This window comes from Emydura macquarii, unplaced genomic scaffold, assembly GCF_026122565.2.
Source record: "Emydura macquarii macquarii isolate MOO-44397 ecotype Brisbane River unplaced genomic scaffold, CSIRO-AGI_Emac_v2 contig_2473, whole genome shotgun sequence".
Lineage (NCBI taxonomy): Eukaryota > Metazoa > Chordata > Testudines > Chelidae > Emydura > Emydura macquarii.
In genome coordinates, this window is record NW_027132610.1 from 11,032,329 (window position 1) to 11,054,418 (window position 22,090).

Here is a 22,090-nt window from a genome sequence, read left to right on the forward strand (position 1 = left end):
GGTTTTATTATGCCCACAGGAGAGCTCTCTCTGTTCTGCATAGAGCATCTTCACCAGATGCGCTACAGCGGCGCAACTGCATCAGTCCAGCTGCACAGCTATAGCACTTCTAGTGTAGACTAACCCTTAATCACACTTTCCAATATACGTCTCTGTCTATCATACTCTCTTTATCTTTCTCAAATGCCTATGTATGAAATGGGTATTAAGTTCCCTATAAGATATCAGAGGGAGTCTGAAGTCTGGGAAAGAGAAGAATCTTCCAAAATCAATCAACAGTGCAAAAATAGAAAAGCAGTTTTGGACACTAAATATACAATTTCATGTTCTCTTTCACCATACTAGCACCATATTAACACCTATGTCATGATATATCATGGTAGATTTTGTTGAATAAATAACAATATATAGCCCCTAAAAACTAGTGTTTTTAGTTGGGATCATTCTACTTCACAATGTTGTCGACTCTCATGATTTTATTGAATGTTGCAATATTAATTTTTTCTTAAAGCCTCAGCTTCTGGAGTCCCACAATCACATGAGAATCTCAGCTTTCATTGAAAAATAAAATAAAATTTCTAGACCTTATAGTTGGGGAAGAAAGCTTGAAAATGTGACCTGAGTGCAGCATAAAGGCTCAAAAATCAGAAGGCAACTAAAAAGACATCCTCCTCCCTTTACTTTTGTCTTATTTCTTTTATCAATATTATGATTTGGAGGGGGCTGACTCATGATATTTGAATGCTTGGCATTGTCAGCAATGAGATTAACACAATTATTTAATTATCTGCTGTAAGAGCTTTATCCTGCATGTAGAAATGCTCATTGCTTATCTTGAACCAGCATGTGAACACAAATATGAAAAGCAATTGTCCCCCTTCCTATCCTCTATTCCTGTTCAGAATGCAAATGTGGATCTTGCAGGTATAAGGGTGGCTGGAGCTGGGGAGAATGGAGTAGAGCTTCTCCTCCCTTAGCCACCACATTGGTCAATTCAAGGGATGATGAGGGAGCTGAATGGTTCCAGCAAATCCCCCTTTCCAGGAATGTTTAAGCATTCTTCTTGCTGAAAGCTGTCCCATCTGCCCTGAAGGTGCTGTACATGTAAGAACTGGGTTTCCAGGCTTGCTGTAGGTCTAACCAGTCATGTTTTGGGATCAGGGAGGAATTTTTCCCTCTGGGCAAGAGTGACAAGATATCCAATGGGTATATTGGAAGCAGGTGGGGATAATAAGGATAAATTATAGTACCTATGGAAATAATTAAAAAGGGGATTAAATACATTTCAAAAAATATTGTTGCAACTTTTGGTTGATGTCCAGTGCAGGTAATAGGCTTCAAAGGGTTAGCACCTGGGATAGAGCACAGGCCCTAGGAGAGACTAGTGGACCTTTTTAATCCCTGGGATAAGAGGAAGTTTTAGGAGATTATGTATTCCCTCATCCACCTTCATTCTCCCTTTCAGGAGGAGGATAGTGAAATCTAGCAGTGGGCTTAATCATGAATTAAGTGGAGAGCCACTAAGGGAACCAACCTTCATTCCTTCTTTGTATGGCATGAGATCATTTAACCCACATGGGACCCAATTAATGCCTGATAGTTTGGGTGGGGTCAGTCTCCCTTCCCATTTAAAATTAAAATAAAGTTGTTGCCTATCTTTTCATTCTCGTGAGCGTTCTGACCAAATAGGACATTTCTCATAACCTCATCCTCACTCTCCATTAATATTTCACTCTTTGAGTATAGTTTTCTCATTTCTTGCAGTTGATACCAAACGGATCAAGCCATAGGATGCAGTCTGAAAGAAGTCCTTATTCCAACGTACTACATGCTGTGGAAGGATTTGCATTGGTCCTACTTTGTAGTTTCCAGGTTGCTACACGTAAACTAGCAGTTTTGATTCTCAGAGAGATCCGTGCTTTATTTCTCGCCCTTGGGCAGGCAGAGGTATGCATTTCCTTTTAGAAGTTTCAAATGAAAATTTTCCAGAGATAAAGCTCTAAACTAAAATTAACAGTGCTTTACCATAATGTATGTAATGCAACAGATCATTTATTATTAAAAAAAAGTTTGACCTATTTGGAATCTGCCATTTTAATTTGTCTGATTATTGCAGATTTTCAATTTACAGGCTGTTTAGTATAAACCACTAATCACATGTTCTTTGTGCAAAACCTGGTCAGTTGTGCAAAAAGAACATCCAGTTTTGCACAACATGGAATCCTTTTTCTGGGTTTTTTCTATGACCCATAAAGTTATACTGTAAAATTGTTCCTTGAATTGGGCAAATAATTTTTATATCATCAGCATTATTAACTTTTAGTGAAGATGAAATTCACTATAACAACATGGCAGCCTACTGAACAAAAAACAGCACAATAAACAGTTAACTTTATTCACATAAAATATTTCTTGTATAGTGCAGAAGTCTAACTCTTTTATTTTGTACAGATATAAAAGCATGCAGAGTCTTGTTATGTGTGGAAGGCCCCAACACACTGAGCCATCTAACTGCTTGAGAACACAAATATGTGTGTTCATAGAAAAGGAATGCTTTAGTTAAACAGTTAAGATAGGTTTTCATTCCCTTTGATGCCAGATGTTCCAAGTCGTATGGAATTTTCTGATATGCACTTTTGTTCAGTAAACAGTGAACTAAGGCCAATAATTAACTTCCTTTCAAACCACAAGCTAGGCTTGACTTTGACGTTAATACAAAAAGAGGCAAAATTTATCCATCAAGATAACCACCTGAATATTTTTTTCACCACTTCTTTATCTTATTATAATCTTGCATGCAGTTCTGTTTCGTGTATGAGACAAAGGTGAAAAGAATCAATTAGCTAAGGAAAGTCAATGACTGCTATTACCTTAATTTGTACAGGATGATGACAGGCCTATGATTGATGTCATGGATCAGCTAAGCTCTTCTATTCTTGAAAGTTTTATTCATGTGGCAGTTTCTGATTCAGTAAGTACTTGTTCATTTTCACTGACTGCTAATGGTTCACCAAACATAGATACTGAACAAATATAACATGTGAAATAGTTAAAGAAAGCTATTAGAAATGCAAAGAAAATTCCTGTGCCACAGGCTAAAGATGCAGAAGATATATGATTAGTTTAAAAACTGAAGTTGTATTGAAAAACATATTAACACTACAGGTAATGCATTTATTATTCAGCTGAATGACAAGTTGCCTTTGTCACTGCACTATTACTATACCAGCAGAGTTTGCTGGTGTAATGGTAATTTCTCTGATGATAGACAGTGGTAATATATCCCCAATTATTACATGGTTTATAGGGGTAGATCCTCAGCAAGTGTAAATTGTCAGCACTCCACTGAAATCCGTGGAGTGATGAGAATTTACATCAGCTCTGGATCTATCCTTTAATGTACATAGAACCTCCCTTTTGATAAGTGTCAGTATTAATTCTGGTGTTTTTTGTCCTGGCAGTCATAAAATGTATACTGTACTACAGTAGCAACCAATATGTGCTAGGTATTTTACAAACATAAAGAAAGATACAGCCTCTGCCCCAAAGACCTCATCATGCAGAAAGACAGATGGGTGAGGGAAAGAAATACAACAAGCAAGCAAACTGGTAAAAATGTTGATTGGTACATATCTGCTTAGTTCCAGGGGTTTTATTTATGGGTAAAATTTTCAAAAGCATTTAAGTGACTGAAGTACAAAAGCCTTTAACAAAACTGCAAATTTCACTTAAAATGTATATCTTTATCAGTATGTGTATGTATGTAAATATGTGTATAAAAACATATGCCCATCTAGTCTCCTGTTTAGTCATTGTTAGTTCCTTTGTTTTGTATTTGTCAGTAAAAAAGTTTGGCATATGATATAAAAATAGATTCTATATACAAGATTATGATTATGTATGAAAAATATCAGTGTTTTTCAGTTTTAATTCATATAATTAATATACCAAATTTATACTTTTTTTAGCTTTCATTCCCATGGGTATATTTCTTTTAAAAAGAGTTATGGAATATACAGTAAGGAAATTTTTTTCTTCATATGACGGAAATAGCTCTTGCCAACAGGAGGTGGTGTTTATAATTGATTAAGGCCTTGATTCAGCAACGGGCTTAACCATATGCCTAAATTCATCTTTATTTAGGAAGTAGATGCCCAAGTGCTTGCTGAACTGTGACCTAAATTGTTGGGAATAAGTTATTATCACTGTGATTTTTAATTTTTTTTCCTATTTCCACAGACAACATTACCATTAACACACAATGTGGATTTGCAATGGCTGGTAGAATGGAATGCAGTCTTAGTAAATAGTCATTATGATGTAAAAAGTCCTTCCCATGTCTGGATATTTGCACAGTCAGTTAAAGACCCATGGGTTCTCTGCCTCTTCAGTTTTCTTAGACAAGAGAATTTACCAAAACATTGTCCTACAGCTCTTAGCTATGCTTGGCCATATGCTTTTACGAGGTTACAGCTAATAATGCCTCTTGTGGATCCAAAGTAAGTGATACTCCGTATATGATTTTTTTTTGTTAAGGATTTGTGACATTATAATATAAATTATGTAGTCCCACATTTTAATACCAGTTTGACAGTCCACCTTTTCTAATAGTATCAGAATTTTTGGTATTTAATTTGGTGATTGCCAATTTAAATTATAATGATTCTTTTTCTTATCACCTTCATTGATTTTCTTTTTCCATTATTTAGGATTTAATAGTATTGTTTTTGTTTCGCGTGTATAGCTTGTTTTGCTTTTAAAAAAGCCCTTGAAAATTAAAATTAGGAACTGGAATTAACTATTTGGGGTTTTTTTTAAATTCCAGTATCCCTGTTAATGCAAAGAAAACCAGTACAGCAAGCAGTGGAGACAACTATGTAACTCTGTGGAGAAACTATCTTATTCTATGCTTTGGAGTAGCAAAACCCAGTATTATGAGCCCTGGACACTTGCGTGCTTCAACTCCAGAGATCATGGCTACTACTCCTGATGGTACAGTGAGCTACGATAACAAGGTGACATGGCATGCTTCAGAAGAATTATTCTGTAATTATTTTAAATATGTTTTGAAAAGAATGTGAAAGTCAAGTAGTAGTGATAAAAGTACATCCGAGGACTATTTTGATATCTGTGATTTGTTTCAAGTATTTTTATTTATTATTGAAAACATTCATTTGTACAGCACATTACACTGTTTTCCATTAAACATTTGATAATTGGAGTGGCTTTTGCAGCATGTTACTGTGTTATGCTGGTAATTCGCATTCTAAGTAGTATATATTCAAAGTATGGAGATGATACACATCATTTACTAATGTTAACTTTACCTTATATCATACTTTTAATGCAGATCACTCTGTTAAGTACTGTTATAACATATTCCTAAGCAATAAGGCACGAGTGATGTATTTGAGTCATTATTGCATCTGTTGCATTCATAGCGTGTGCTATGAAACCAAAGGCCAAGTGGTAACTGCTTGAGAAATGTGATAGTTCCTACAATTCATTGACTGGAGTCTTTTGTTGATATTATAAATTTAAAAACTAAAGTACAATGTTGTTTTTGAAAATAAAGAAAACCTTTAAACCAGGGTGGATAAAAATTGATTAAAAAATTAAAAATCAGATGTTTCATTTAAATTAAAAATATAAAATATAAAAAATAAACTATTTAATATTAAATTTGAAACTGACAACCTATGTTAAGACCTAAACTTACTATAATATATTTAAAATATTTAAATTAACCACAAAAAGTATGCTAAGTATCTGGAACTAGAGTTTGTTGAAGTGCCAAACCAGCTTTTGATAGCAGTGACCTTTTCTATAGGTGAAGAGAGAATGTGTCCTTCATTTCAGTTTATTCAGCTAGTTCAGTTCAATGACTAGTTTATTCAAAGTTAAGTAACCAGTTGGAAGTTGAAAAAGCAGGAAAGCTTGTTTTTCTCTTCCAATCTATCAATAAAAACTAGATGTGAGAAGATGAGATCTACTGGTTCTAAAATCTTGAAGGACACAGTGACCAGAAATAATCAGTTCAACTTGCTAATGATAGATCAGTAGATTCCAAGGCCAGAAGGGACCATTGTGATCATCTCGTAGTCTGATCTCCTATGTAGCACAGTCCATAGAATTTCCCCAAAATAATTCCTAGAGCATATCATTTAGAAAAACATCCAATCTTGATTTCAAAATTGTCACTAATGGAGAATCCACCATGGCCCTTGTTAAATTGTCCCAATGGTTAATTACCCTCTGTAAAAAATATTCACCTCATTTTCAGTCTGAATTTGTCTGTTTCAACTTCCAGCTGATGGATGAATGGATTGATAAACTGTTAATAAATCAGTTAGTTCTAAATGCAAAATATGTTTTGATAACCTTTTTTCTTATGTATTGAATGCATTTTAAGGTAGTTTTATTTAATTAAAAATTTCTGTTTTATGCATTTTTAATTTAAATTGAATTTCCATCCAAATAAAGCTTAACATAAATCACAAGTTAAAATTAATCATCTAGTAAATAAGAAATGCAACATTCACCATTTTCTAATATAATAATAATGTAAAAAAGTAAGAATCTGAATAAATGTAAGTTAAAGCTATCTAATTGTTTAAATAAATGTGTATAGATATAATATATCCTCCTGGTTACCAAAAAAAGCTTGAAATTTAGTGCAAAGAGTATATCTGGTTACAAATCAACGTGTTTTAATGGTTACCAACCAATGAGAATCAACGTTTTTTAAGGAAAATAACTAAGAAGTTCAAATGTAAAACAAGATTAAAATCAGTGATTGAAATCTAGGTTTTCTGCTTGCTCATTTAAATCATAATTAAAATCAGTGATTTAAATTGTTTTGATTTAAATCAATCCACCCTGATAGATACCCATATATTTAAAGGACTTTACTGACATGGTTGTGATGTAGAAGACAGCCAGTTAGAACATCTCCACATTTACACTCATTCATGCTTTGAAATCTATAATTGTTTATTCACTAAAAATAATGCTAATAATGAAATGTTGGTGATTTCTTAATAAATATATTTTAGGCTATAGGAACCCCATCTGTTGGAGTCCTGTTAAAACAGCTAGTGCCTTTGATGAGACTTGAAAGCATAGAAATCACAGAATCACTTGTATTAGGATTTGGAAGAACAAATTCTCTTGTTTTCAGGTACTGCACAGTTTACAGTAATCTCAATAGCTTGCTTTTAATTCAGATATGCTGTTTTGTTTTATTGTAATAAATAGGATGTTGATTTTTGTGGGAGAAGGAAACTAGGGAGTGACAAGGAGCACTGAATTAGCAGTATATGTTTGTGATGTGGTATTGGATGGAAGTTCTGGGTGAAAGCTACAGGTAGCTTTTTCCAATAACTTAGCTATTCATAAGCACCAAAAATGTTTCCTTTCTGTTTGTGTTAGACTTAAGTGGAACTACCACAATGTTAGTATTTTCTCCCACTGCCTAGGTGTAGAAACTGCAGCCTGACTGCAGTGTCAAACATGGGCAAAATGAAAGTCCTAATTGGAACCCTTCCTAAGATCTGTCCTGGCTTGTGGGACCACAAGGATATCAGTGTCCAAATACATAGTTGGGAGTGAACATACACTGTACAGATCAATAAATGTGTTATAAATACCTTATAAAGAGAGTGCAGTGTAATACTCTATCTTAAAAGGAGCATGTAATTTATGAAGACAGATGCAATTATGAAGGATTTTGTTTAGAAAGTTTTTGTTTTGTTTTAATTTAGGGAATTAGTAGAAGAACTTCACCCATTAATGAAAGAAGCCCTAGAAAGAAGACCAGAGGTTAGTTGAAGAAATGAGATTTGTTTGTTTAAATTGCAACATGAAGTTAAAAAAAGTAAATGTCTTTCTTTAAAAAAACAAAACCAGAAAGATATGCTATGGGCAAGTCTAACTTGACATTTAATAAAGGAACCTTTCAATAATTGTGTTGAAAAAATTACTTAAAGCAATTACATTTAAAACTGAATTTAAATGGATAATTTTAAATTAAATTACTGTGTAAAATATACAATTCATACATTTGTATTTAGTTTTAAGGAAGGAACAAATTAGTTAATACAGTAGTGCACCTCTTCATGGTGAACTTAGATATAGTAAACTCCCTCTAACAGTGGTAAGGGAAAAACATATTGTAACGTGACTGAGCCACAATCATGTTTCACAACAGTGTTGGAAATGTGGTTCTTCTTTGGGTGATGTGTCTGTGGGTGCTCCACTTTTGGTATTTGTGTGCCCCTGCACTTGCAATCGGAGATTTGTCGTAGCAGTGTCCCAGTTGGATTGCACATGCGCAGTCCCCATCTCAGACCACTTTAGGTGGTTATCTGGCACTATGCAATCAACCCTCCCCACCCTCAGTTCCTTCTCTACCGTCTTTGGCTCAAGTCCAAGCTTCAGTACCTCCTCTTTGCCTAATATAATCCGCATAGTTTTCATTAGTTAAACTTTGTTAGTGATAGGTATAAGTAGTTCCATTTATCCCCATTAATCTTTGTTTTAAAAAAAATTGTTTTTCCCTCAACAATAAAAGTTTAGGTTTCCTAAACTGTTAGAAGTAGAAGCTGTTAGAGTAGAATTTTATTTCCCCCTTCAAAGAGGGGGAAAAAACCACTCACTTTAGGGGCATGCCTGGTTCCCTGAGTTTTAAACACTGCCTCACCTGGAGGCTTTCAATACCAGTCTCAGACAGGCATTCACAGTGTGTCCACTGCCTAGGCGAGATACACATACCACAGCAGTGCTCACACTGCCTCAATCTAAAAGCCCAGGCTAGAAAAGCAAGAGACCTGCAACTTAAACTCCTCCTGATAGAGAAATCTCTCAGATTGGCATCTGAGCCAGAGGCAAGAACCTCTCCTGGACAGAGCTCTCCATCCACAGCCTCTTACAGAGGTCTAACTTCCATGGTTTAAACTAAGGAGTAACCCACCAAGAAAAGTTCAAAAAAAGCAGTCTACAACTGTACCGGTACAGGACTATGCCAAGAAACAGTGTTCCTCATACCGGCAAACCATTGTGGTACCAACCACACCAGCTTCTTCCATAGCCAAAATTGAGGGACCCTTTGGTACCATGGCTACTGCAAGACCAAGAGACCCCAGGCAGACTAACTCCGGAACCAGCATAAAGGGAAACAAAAATCCCATACCTTGGTACCAAGGGAGCCGAACACGCACTCAGTTCCCAGTGGCTCCATAACACCATAAACCATGCTGTGCCTTCCACCATGGCACATGCACCGACAATCACTGCACAATCATCGGTACCAACCTCCAGCCATTCCATGGTACCGACTTTAGTGGTGCCTCAGGAATTCCTGCCGCCGATCCCCCCCCACAGCCGCCGAGAAACGCTGCTGCTGATTCCCCCCCCCCCCCCCCCAGGGCCGAGAAACCCGCCCGCCGCCGATTCCCCCCCCCCACCGCCGCCGAGAAAACCTCCCACCGTTGCTCCCCCGCCCGCTGAGAAAAGCCGCCGCTGCCGTTCTTCCCTCCCCCCGCCGAATCATGCCCCCTTGCCGCCGCCGAAAGTGGGCAAATGGCTGTAGGGTTTCGGCGGAGGGTATTGATTGAAAGTGCTTAATGCGCTTATTTTCCGAGTAGTACTCTGGCCAGGTACAGTCAGGTGAAGCGGTACTTGACCTGACTCTACCTGACCGGAGTGGTACTTGGGAAAAAAAGGTTGAGAACCGCTGCTATACAACATATTCAGGCAATAGGTATTCCCAACCATAGACTTATTTGCTACTTCACACAATGCCAAATGTCCCCAATTTTGCTCCAGAGTGGGACTGGGCCGTCACTCCCTGGACTATGCCTTCCTTATCAAGTGGAATGCTCCCCTCTTATATGCCTTCCCTCCCATTCTCCTCTTTGTGCAAGTGCTTCACAAAATCAGACTAGAAAAGGCCACAGTAATTCTGATTGCTCCCACATGGCCTTGACAAATGTGGTTCCCTTACCTTCTCAAAATGTCAGTTTGTTAACCACTTACCCTTCCTCTTCTCCCTTGTCTCCTTTCCCAGGACGAAGGTCAAATCCTGCACCCAAACCTAGAAACTCTCTATCTCAAGGCATGGTTGCTCCATGCTTACGAGGACCCGAAATAGCCTGCCTGGAGGAAGTACAGAACATCTTATTAAATAGTCGTAGAGTAACATCACCATTTGCATAGATATGTCTATTGGGTAGATTTGATAACTGGTGCCAAAACAAACAGATCACACCAGCTTCTTCTCCCTTATCCCTGATACTGGACTACTTACTAGAACTTAGAAATCAGGCCTCTCCATGAGCTCAATCCAGGTACACCTTTCAGCTGTTACAGTATTTCACCACAATGTGGACGACCTATCAGTATTTGCACACACAATCACCAAAAGGTTTCTTAAAGGTCTCAGTAACACTCACCCAGAGGTAAGAACACCCACCCCATCATGGGACTTCAACTAGTTCTTCAGGGTATCACCAGACCCCTGTTTGAACCTTTGATGACCTGCTTTCTTCTCCACCTTTCAATGAAAGTAGCCTTTCTTGTCACAATCACATCAAGCAGATGGGTTGGAGAACTGGGAGCCCTCATGGCAGACCCACCCTACACAATCTTCTTTAAAGATAAAGTTACTCGAAGACCACATTCCAAATTTTTACCTAAGATTACCTCCTCATTTCACCTCAACCAACCCATCCACCTACCAATATTCTATCCTAAACCCCATGGCAACAGAAAAGAATTGATACTTCATACCTTAGACGTCCGCAGGGCATTGGCATTTTATATAGACAAAACAAAATCATTCCACAAATCTACAAAACCCTTCATGTCAATCACTGAACACTCAGAAGGAGACACCATAACTATGCAAAGGCTTTCCAAATGGATTTCTGACTGTATCAAATTGTGCTATCATCAATACAACCTACAACCCCCTAAAGGGGTTCATACACATTCCACCAAGGCAGTAGCAACCTTGATAGTATTCCTCAACAACATCCCCATTGAGGACATCTGTAAAGCTGCAACTTGGGCCTCAGCCCATACATTTGCATAACAACATGTAAGTTCTGATATACTACTGGGACTTACCATATTATCATCTGCCGTGACTTCAACTCCAAATTCCCCTCCGTTCACTGGAGGGCACTGCTCTGAAATCACCTAAAGTGAAGCATCCAGAGGGACTTCACTTGAAAAAGAGAAGGTTACTCACCTTCTGCAGTAACTGAGGTTCTTCGGGATGTGTGTCCCTGTGGGTGCTCCACTACTCTCCCTCCTCCCTTCTACTTCGGAGCTTTCACACAAATAGTTCTACAGTAGAGATGGAACCAGGGGTGGGGTGGGGAGGTTGGTCGTACAGTGCCAGATAACTCTAATACGGTGTGAGATGGGGACCGCACATGTGGGACCCAACTGGGGCACTGCTACTACAAATATCCAGTTGCGAGCGCAGGGGTGCATGAACACCTAAAGTGGAGCACCCATAAGAACACACATCTTGAAGAACCTCAGTTACTGCACAAGTGAGTAACCTCTTTATTTCTGTTGTATGACAGGATTTAGGAGGGACTTTAGTTTCCTTTAGGCCTTGTCTACACTAGAAAACTGCCCTGTTTAACTATACTGGTATGGTTGTAATTCTATAATCCCCCTAGTGTGGATGCAGTTAAATCAATATAAAAGTGCTTATATCGGTATAACGTATTCCTGTATAAAGTACCTTTAAACTGATAAAATTGCATTCACACTAGGGATTGTACTAGTATAACTATATTGATTAAAAAATCACACCTCTAAACAAAATAATTATACTGGTACAACTTTGAAGTATAGACCAGGGCTTGTACTGAGGGAAAATACCACTTTTAATGAGGTTTTCCTATACTGTCTGCAAATTCCACTACTAAATCCAGCGACTGGTTTTATCACCTTCCCCGGATCCTTTTCTCATTTAGAGCAATAGGGAGAGGGGAAGACATACTATATAGTGCTTCCATTGAAAGACAAGACAGGACAAAACAAGTCTTTCTTCTTCAAGTAGTGTCCATACAGGTGCTCCAAAAATCTTTCTTCTTCAAGTAGTGTCCATACAGGTGCTCCATTATAGGTGTGTCTGTGTTCCTGCGTTGCTGATCAGCCCCGTTTGAGCCAAAAATGATCTCCAGCTCGGTCAGTATCATTGGTACCAATGGCACTGAAGCCATCTAACTCTGGTACCCAGGGTATGCGCGGTATTGACAGGGAAAATTGGAATGCCTACAGACCTTATGGTCAGGCAAAGAAGTTTCGGTACCGCAGGGGTGTGAGAAACATAGAAGATCTGTCCAGGGGAAGGCTCCGTTGATACGGTCATCAATATTGGTATCCCTGATGATATGCCAGGCACCAATGAGCCCTGCTTCTATAAGGTCTGAGTCCCCAACACTGTCGGTGCAAGCCTCTCAGCACCGACAGCCTTTACTGGTACCAACACCCTCCACACCAACAGATTTCCAGTGTGAGATGGATCTTTCAGTGTCTGACACACCGGATTCTTCTCTGCTCAGTACTGGGCCCCAGTACTGAGTTCACCCGGAGCCCTTGGCTCATCAACAACCTCCTGCCACGCACTACCCTTTTCGTCATCAGAATCAGAAAGTGACCAAAAGGACCTAGGTTCCCAATGCTCTTCTCACTGACAGTATAGAGCCCAGCTTCACTGTGGACTCCGGGCATACCGCCCCTCTGACCCACAGCCTCTCTGGTCTGAGCAATCGTGGTACCAACCACTGGGCCCTTTCTCACCACAATAGCCATACTGGGACCCCTGGCAGGCCCAAAGGCAACAGGCCTCCATCACCTCTAGTGTGGCCTACCAACAGCTGAGGAAGTACCCTCCTTCACCCACTGCCTGAAAGGCTTCTCAACTCCCCGAGCAGGCAAGGGAGGAACTGGAGGTCAAGGTTGAGGAGGAAGTCACTCCTCCAGACAACTTCTCGTCATCATCACCAGACGAAACTCTGATGCCCCATCTGCCATCTATGGCAGATGATTTTAAACTGTTCAGGATTTGGCACAGAGGGTGGCAGAGGCACTCCAAGTACCTTTACAAGAGGTGTCTGAGTCACACCACAAGTGGTGGACATTTTACATTTCTCCACTTCCTCCAGAGTGGCCCTCCCTGTTAATGAGGCTCTACTGGATCCTGCCAAAGTGATATGGCAGACTCCCGTGTTTGTCCCACCAACTTATAAGAGGGCCAACAAGAAATATTATATGCCAGCTAAGGACATGGAATTCCTGTTCTTATACCTGCCTCCCAATTCGATCATTGTGGATGAAGTTAACTCTAAAGGCCATCAACACCACTCTTAAGTCCACCCCTTATGACCGGTACTGGAAGTGCCTGGACCTGTTTGGGAGGAAGGCCTACTCTTCGACCACCCTCCAATACAGAGTAGCGAACTATCAAGGCTTGTGGGCTAAGTATGATTACTGGAATTATGTGAAGCCTAGTTCTTTTATTGAACAGCTCCCTGATTCTCACAAGGGCTAATTTAAAGGCTTTGTCAACAAAGGCCAGCTGGTAGCGAAAATGTCTCTCCAGTCTACACTTGATGCAGCTGACATGGCGGCACTATCTATTTTGACTATCATTGTGATGAGATGGGCCTCATAGCTTCATCTCTCTGGCTTCCCAGAGGTCCAAATGATGGTGGAGGACCTCCCCTTTGAGGGGATGAAATTATTTGCTGAAAAAACTGATGGCTCCCTCCACACATTAAAAGATTCAAGGGCCACTGTTCGTTCCCTCATGATCTATACACATGGGTATTAAAAAAAAGTACAGCCCTCACACTACTCATTTCAATATCCATCTCACTATGCACAAAGATCATATGAACCCCAAAGAAAGAAAACCAGGTTCCCTAGATGGAAGATATCAGGATCTCAGCAAAGTTCACCTCAGCCCTCCACCTCAAAGAGTCAGTTTCGACGGGTTGGTCGAGGTGCCCGTAGAACACTCGCCTCCCTTCACGCTGAAAAACTCTACCCGTACCTTCGTAGGCAGTCTTGCTGTGACATACTGTACCCCAAAGCAGCACACTGTAAACCTCATATGTATCATTTCTATACAGTTGTAATAATTCATATTAAGCATGCCATGTAAGATATCTAATGGAAGGTCATAATCTGCTAATACCCATTGTTCTGTCAAAATAACTTGTTATTTACTAGTGATACACATATGAGATTTTGCTTTTATTGGAAAATGTTAAAGGCTTGTTAGTAACAGCAAAGGAGGCATCCCCACCTAAGAGGGGCTCAGCAGTCATCAGCCAGCAAAGGAGTTGTAAACAAAGGATTTACAATACGACAGTTGCACAAGACTATACAATAGAGATTGCTTAACTTTGACTCACTCGCATGGAGGGATTGAGCAACCTTGTGGCTCAGCAGGGCCCACACGGACATGTGTGGGCTAGTGGCCACATGGTCAGAAGATATAAAGGAAGGAACAGAATATGCAGGCCTTGTCCTTTCTCCTCCCCCATCCATGCTGAAAGCAACAGGAATGCTGGAACAGAAAGAGACTGGACCCAGGCTTAGGAGAAGCCTGTATACTGAGAACTGGACATTCAAGTGGGGTGAGAAAACGGCCTAACCTAGATGCTGCCAAATGTTGAAGATTTAAGATTTAGATTGTGTGTTTATTCTTATTCTTTGGTACCTATTTCTAATCTCTTATGCCTGCCACTTATACTCATTTAAAGTCCACCTTTCTGTAGCTAACAAACCTATTTTTCAGTGTAGTGTTTGGAAAAATCCTCATTCAGTTAACAAAAGTTGATGTGTCTTCTCCACACTGAGGTAGGGGTGAGCCGGGTGATAAACTTACTAAACTGGTCAGACTTCTGACCAAAGCAGGACAGGGAAACTTCGGGGTACTGGGCAAGGAACTGGGGAGGACTGGCTGGGGCCATTCTCTGTGAGATTCATAAGTGGCTCTGAGAGCATTCATGCAATTTAGCTGGGCATAGGGCTCCATATACTATTGGGCTGGGTGATAACAGCACTTCGAGGGGCTTACTGCTTGTCAGTAGGAAAGTAGTGTGGGAGACAACCCAGTTTAGGGAGTTAAGGGGGCATTGTGGTACCCCAGGCCCAGGTGGCACTCTGGGGACACCTATCACTCTCGCCCCGTTCCGCAGAACCTGGGAATGGATAACCTCTAACAAATGGGTGCTGGAGATCATCTGAGATGGATATTCCATCCATTTCTCCTCCCTTCCCCTTCCAAACACCCTTCTCTGTCCCTCTTCAGGGACCTTTTTCATGAGAGCCTGATAAGCTAGGAGATAAATCATCACCTCAGTATAGAAGCCATAGAGCCAGTGCCCACACATCTAAAGGGCAGAGGCTTCTACTCTCATTTCTTTCTGATACTGAAGAAAAAAGGGGGTTGCAGACCCATACTGGACCTCATAGTGCTCATCAAGTTTGTTAAGGCTCAGAAGTTCAGGATGGTCACATTATCAATGATCATTCCAGCATTAGAAAAAGGAGACTGTTTCTCAGCCTTCAACCTTCAAGATGCATATTTCCACATCTCAGTAATACCGAGCCACAGACATTACCTCAGATTCACTGTAAACCAAGACCAGTACCAATACAGAGTACTCCCTTTTGGCCTCTCATCGGCCCCCAGAGTATTCTCCAACATCCTCTTGGTAGTGGCTGCTCACTTATGCTATCAAGGCATCATGACTTATCCTTATCTGGACAACTGCCTTCTAAGGGCACGGTCCTTCCTAGAGACCTAACGAGTCACTCAGACCACACTGGACCTCTTTCAGAATCTGGGCCTACAGATCAACGAACATAAATCGACTTTAATACCAGTACAGAAGCCAGTATTCATAGGAACTGACGCCTCCATCTTCTGGGGCTCATGGCCACGGGCACATTGGTTATTTCCTATGCCAGACTACACATGAGATGCCTCCAAGCATGGTTTGGTTCAGTTTACAGGCCGAACAGAGAGAACATAAACAAACCGCTATCGATGCCCACAGGGTCAAGCAATCCCTGGACTGGTGGGAGAATCCAGTAAACATCTATACTGGAATCCAGTTTATTTATACTTCCCCATCTCTATTCCTGACACTGATTCATCCCTCTTAAGATAGGGTGTGCATCTCAATGTTCACACAATACAGAGCCAATGATCTCTTACAGAGAAATGCCTCCACATCAACCTGCTTGAACTCAAAGCGGTCAGAAACACATGTGCTAACTTTCTTCCACTGATCAAAAACATGCACACAAGGGTCATGACAGACAATATGGCCTGCATGTGTTACATAAACCATCAGGGAGGTGCCAGGTCTCACTCCCTGTGTGTAGGAGCACTAAAACAATGGAACTGATGCTTCTCCCACAATATCCTTATATCAGTGGCCTACTTGTCGGGAAAACACAACTGCAGACAGTCTAAGCCACAAATTCCCACATGACCACAAATGGGAGTTAGATTTGGTGGTACTCGGTGACATATTCTGACAATGGGAGACACCAATAATAGACCTATTCATTACTTACCAGAGCAAGAAATGTCCACGGCACTGCTCCAGAATGGGGATTGCATGACACTCGATGGGAGACACTCTCCTCCTTCCATGGGACAAGGACCTTCTTTATGCCTTCCCCCCATTCCCTCTGATGCTGAAAATCCTGTTGAAAGAAAAAAAAAGAGTAAACATTATACTTATTTCTCCCACCTGGCTCAGACAGATGTGGTATCCTTACCTGTCACAGCTGGCATTATGTCCATTGATTACTCTTCCAATCACTCCTTACCTTATATTGCAGAACGAGAGATGCACTGTCCATCCCAACTTGTGGATTCTATGTCACAAAGTTGGCTCCTTCATGATTCCAGTGCACAGAGACATCTTGTTCTGAAGAGGCGCAAGAAGTGTTATTGCACAGTAAGAAAGGAGCTACTCACCATACCTATCTACAGAAATGGAAGAGATTTCAGTTCTGGTGCTAGCCCAAAGGTCATATCCCTAATACATCCACCTTACCAGTGATCTTAGACTACCTGTTGACTCTCAAGAAACTGAGACTCTCTATCAGTTCGCTGAAAGTTTATCTAGCAGCAATTGCAACTTTCCATGAGCAAGTAGAAGGATACTCAATCTTTTTACACCCAACTACGAAGAGGTTTCTCAAAGGCATAGAGAACCTCTTCCCACAACCTAGACTTACCAGTCCTCAATGGGACCTCAATTTAGTTTTAAAAAGTCTGACTAAGCCACAATTTGAACCTATGGCCACTTGTTCACTAATTCACCTTTCCATGAAGATGGCATTCTTTATCGCCATCACTTATGTAAGAAGGATTGGAGAAATAGCGGCTCTGATGACACATCCCTTTTTCATGGTATTCTTCCCTGACAAGGTTAAGCTTAGACCACATCTGAAGTTCATTCCCAAGGTGACTTCCACATTTCACATAAACAGCTCATTCAATTTCCAGCCTATTATCCCAAACCCCATCAGGATAATAGGGAAGCCATCCTCCATATGCTTGGACTTCTCTTTGGACAGGACAAGAGCCTTCAGGAAATCTCCGACACTCTTCCTCTCCATTGCAGATAGATCAAAAGGCACAGCAGTTTTAGCTCAGAGACTCTCCAAATGGGATTTGGGATGTATTAAATTCTGTTACCAATTGTGTGACTTAACACCCCCATCTTCAATACACACACATTCTACAGGGTCAGTTTCCTTGTCCATCGCCTTCTCCAAGGGTATCCCTATATCAGAAAAATGCAGAGCAGCTACCTGGGCATCTGCACACACCTTTGCAGAACACTATGCCATCCTTGGTGATTCGGCTGCAGACACCAAATTCAGTGCTACTGTACTACCATCCATATGAGAGTCAATTACAAAGTCCCAGCCTCCAGTGGTGGGCGCTGCTTGGAAGGCACCTATAGTGGTGCACCCATAGTAATACTACTCGGAGAAGTTACTCATTTTGTGCAGTCACGATGGTTTTTTGAGATGTGTATCCCTATGAGTGCTCCATGACCCACTTCCAACCCTTTCCTTCAGAGTTCTAGTAGTTGACTCTGCAGTAGAAAAAAAACTGAGGAGGGATTGCCCGTGCATGCTGGCTGGCCTCGTGGCAGGTGGGGAGCAGCACATGCGTGCGTGGGATGGACTGCCACCAAAGTTCTCAAATCAGCATCACAGGTATGCATACACAGCTACAGTTGAACACTCACAGAGACACACATCTTGGAAGAACTAGCGTTACTGCACAAGGTGAGTAACTTCTTTTTGTAGCTCCCTTCACTCCCAGGAAGGCTTTGTTGACTGCACTTGCAGCTGTTCAGGCAAAGAGCAAACTTTGCTAACTGACTTCGCATTTGTCAGGAGCAAAGCAGAGATTTTTCTGGAGGTAAAGGAGAGTTTCCTAGAAGTGTTAGGTGAAGAGGAAGCCTTGGGGTTCTGAGACACTTTAAACCACACTTCTTCCCAGTGTGAGTATAAAATACAGGAGAGAGCTTATGAATTAAGACTACCATGGTTGCAGGAAGTGCTGTAGATGCTCATTTTCAAATATCAAAGAGGCAGGATTCTTGGATATCATATGATAATATTTCAGCACATGAAGAAAGTGTGTTTTCAGCATCAAAGCTTGAATATTAAAAGTTACTTCTGGTCTAGAATTTCAAGAGTACCACATCTACTTTGTCCTCAAAGACAAATATGGCTACAAACTGTTTCTTCAAGAATTGTTTTGAAAGTTAGAAATGTGAACAAACCTATATAGCTGTGTTGTTATGTAAGCATATCTGTACTATGGTACACACAAATGTAGTAGTACTCCATCATAAGCAGATAAGTCCTTTATAGTGCTCTGCTTTAAACACAGCTATTGTGACCAGGCTTGCGTTATTTTAATGTCTTCACCTGTGCATGTATTAAGTATCTCTTTTTTTAAAACCAAGAATAAGAAACGCCGTGAGCGCCGAGATCTGCTGAGATTACAGCTATTGCGAATTTTTGAATTGCTTGCTGATGCTGGTGTTATAAGTGACAGGTAAGACTGCTGATAGGTTCGTGTATTGAAGAATTTCCATTGATGATGTTGCCATTCTGTTTGTTTTTGTAGCTTCTTTGAACAATTATAAAATATACAAAATATTTTTTAAATCTGCAACTGTGGAAGCTTTGGACCTGTGTTTAAAGATTACAGTATATTACATTACAAGTTGAATACACTGTCACTCTCATATTGAAAAGTTCAACTTTTCTTTATCCTAGTACAAATGGAGCCTTAGAGAGGGATACTTTAGCCCTTGGAGCCTTGTTCTTAGAATATGTTGATCTGACTCGCATGCTGCTAGAGGCTGAAAATGATAAAGAAGTTGAAATTCTTAAGGACATGAGAGCACATTTCAGTGCCATGACTGCCAACTTGATTCAGTGTGTTCCAGGTATGGTGATGTATTACCTCATTGTATTACAAAACTACATGTAATACATGTATAAGTACACTGAGATATTAATTCATTATGTAATTTTTCTCGTTATAAACCTTTCTTCTTAAGGTTGTTTTGTAGCAAATATTACAGGGGATTTGGGCAATAGAGTACAGATTTCTCTCCAGAATCGAAACAAGAAACATAGCAAAGCTTGCAATGCACATATGTAAGACTCTTCTCTTTCTAAATCCAGCAAATGAACCATACACAGCCTGTTGCAGCTCCAGATTTCTTTTACAAAGGACTTTATCCTGTTCTCTTTGAAGTGTCAAAATTTTCATTCATTTCATGGGAATGCAATCAGACCCATAGAAAAGAAAAAAATCTCTATTGATAGTTGCAGAAAATGTTTTCTCAGTTTTAAACATCTACTGGAAAACTTGCTTCAAGCTCTACCCCATTTCAGCAAAACTCCCTTTGGCCTTTTTTACAGCAAAAGACTGCTCATATCTGCTCTTGCTTTGCTATGTTACTATAATATTGCCATATTCTCATGTATTGTGCGTGTTGCAAGATTGTTTTTAAAATATAAAGTAATTCTGTTAGCCCATAAAGTAAAAAGGTCTGCTTCAAAAGGCTCCACCTAACTACTAGAAACTAAAATGTGAAGCTTGCTCACTCCCAGTACATTTGCTGTTTACAGAATATTTGACAGATCACATCCACAGGTGTACCAAGCAGTGGGAAGAAGGGAAAGCAGGAGAATTAGAGAAAGAGTAATGAGACCATGCATTTACATAGGTCAGAAACGTATACAACTAGATGGCTTCAAGATTTAATCATTTTCAGGTGTATGAGATATGTAATATATATATAAGAGATGTACAAAATAAGGAAAAGAAGTTATACTAGCCATCGATAGTTGATTCTGCTCCCATTCCAGTCAATGAAAAAGCTCTCATTAACTTCAATGATGTCAATTCATTAACTGTTATCAGTGGACAATTTACTGAATTCCTTTTTTTCTGTTTCTGTTCGTATATGGTTTGTGTGAGAAATTACTCAGCTGTGAATATTTGCAAAGGTTTTCTTCTTTTCATGTATTCTCATTATGTTTATAATCTAATGTGCATTATCTACAATTTCTGTGAACTTTGCACATTGAAACAGCCATTTTATATGTTCTGCAAAAAGCCAATGATAACTGTTGTATGGTTTAATTTATTCAAAATTTCTTTATGAATACAGGGTTATCTTTCTGTTAACAAGCAGATGTTAAAACATTGCAAAAACTAACAAAGCCATAATAGGTAATTCCTTGTCAAACACATTTTCATTGTCAGCTTCCATAGTTTTTAGATATTGTAAATATTGACTTGGAGTTTTTATTGACTAGCTAGATTGGCTTTGGGGTTTTATTTTATTCTTTGAATGTGGGGTGAAACAGTCTACCACTAGCAGTGTGTCCTGCCTCCTTTCACTTAACCGGAAATGCCATTTTAATAGTGTACCCTATATCAGTGTATCCCCTCTTAAATGGCTGGGAGGCCAGTGCGTAGTTGTGGTTTAACAGGCTCTGTAACTCAGCGGAGATAGTTCTAGTATATGCAGTTCCATGTTTTTATTGGTCTTGTTGTCGCTCCCCTCCCTACCTGATTGGTTGTTGGATTCATTTTGCTTTTGACTGTCAATGCACTGGCCCTGCTTCAGGAGAAGTAGCACGAATGGGCTAGGCCACCTCAGGGGAACTGTTTTTTATCTGAATAATACAGTATTTAAACCTTTTGGTCATTTCTTTCTCAAATAGAATTTTCCTTTTCTCTGGGTTAGGAAATTTTTCTCTTGGTCATTTCAGCATCACAGGGTGAATTTCTGCTCTATTTACTCTCATATTGGATTATTGCTATCTGAAATTCCCACTGTATGGGTTGGCATAGAAGGATGTTGAAGAATGGTAATTTCTTCCCTGTTATATTAGTTTCTCCCTAATTCCTCTCTGCCATCTGGGAGATCCCACCTCCCATCCAGTTTTGAGTTGGAAAAATTAGAACAGTTTTGAAAACTTTTGAATTTTTTTCCTCGCATATTTTTTAGAATTAATAGATATTTTCCTTTTGCTCATGTGTTAGCATTTCAGTCAGCCTACCAAACCTCTTTATAAGGGAATGATATGATAAAGGCTTTGTTTTATTTCCTATCTCCACCTGCTACTATAGTAGGACAACATATACCCGCTATTAGGGCTGGTGTTGAAAGATTTGAAAACACCAAGCATGTAAGAGTTTACCATGAAAGGAGTGTGTGAGGGCAGTGAACTCCAAAACCCTGATTCTAAAGTTAGTTGTACATGACACAACATGATTCTAAAATATAAACATATGTTCATTCAAAGTATTAAGGCTCTTGAAAATGAAATGTGTTTTATTAACTATATTAAGTTAACAAAAGATGTTTAGCTACTTTGCACTAAGTGTATCCTCAGATATAAGGAAAGACTTTATGTTCATAGAAGTTGAAGTTCATATGTCATCACCACTGTTATTGAGAGAGGACACTGATTGATTATT

The 22,090-nt window shown here is 39.8% G+C and overlaps 1 protein-coding gene across 8 annotated transcripts in view; it reads left to right on the forward strand.

Moving 5' to 3' along the window:
* The window catches only part of FRY (FRY microtubule binding protein), a 364,004-nt gene that overhangs the window by 217,572 nt on the left and 124,342 nt on the right, over positions 1 to 22,090 (forward strand). For all 8 annotated transcript variants that reach the window (XM_067562954.1, XM_067562948.1, XM_067562949.1 and 5 more), the window contains 8 exons: positions 1,765 to 1,947; positions 2,885 to 2,971; positions 4,240 to 4,499; positions 4,826 to 5,015; positions 7,056 to 7,180; positions 7,764 to 7,821; positions 19,047 to 19,138; positions 19,363 to 19,535. In XM_067562954.1, the coding sequence (XP_067419055.1) occupies positions 1,765 to 1,947; positions 2,885 to 2,971; positions 4,240 to 4,499; positions 4,826 to 5,015; positions 7,056 to 7,180; positions 7,764 to 7,821; positions 19,047 to 19,138; positions 19,363 to 19,535 (1,168 nt within the window). The remainder of the gene's footprint in view (positions 1 to 1,764; positions 1,948 to 2,884; positions 2,972 to 4,239; positions 4,500 to 4,825; positions 5,016 to 7,055; positions 7,181 to 7,763; positions 7,822 to 19,046; positions 19,139 to 19,362; positions 19,536 to 22,090) is intronic.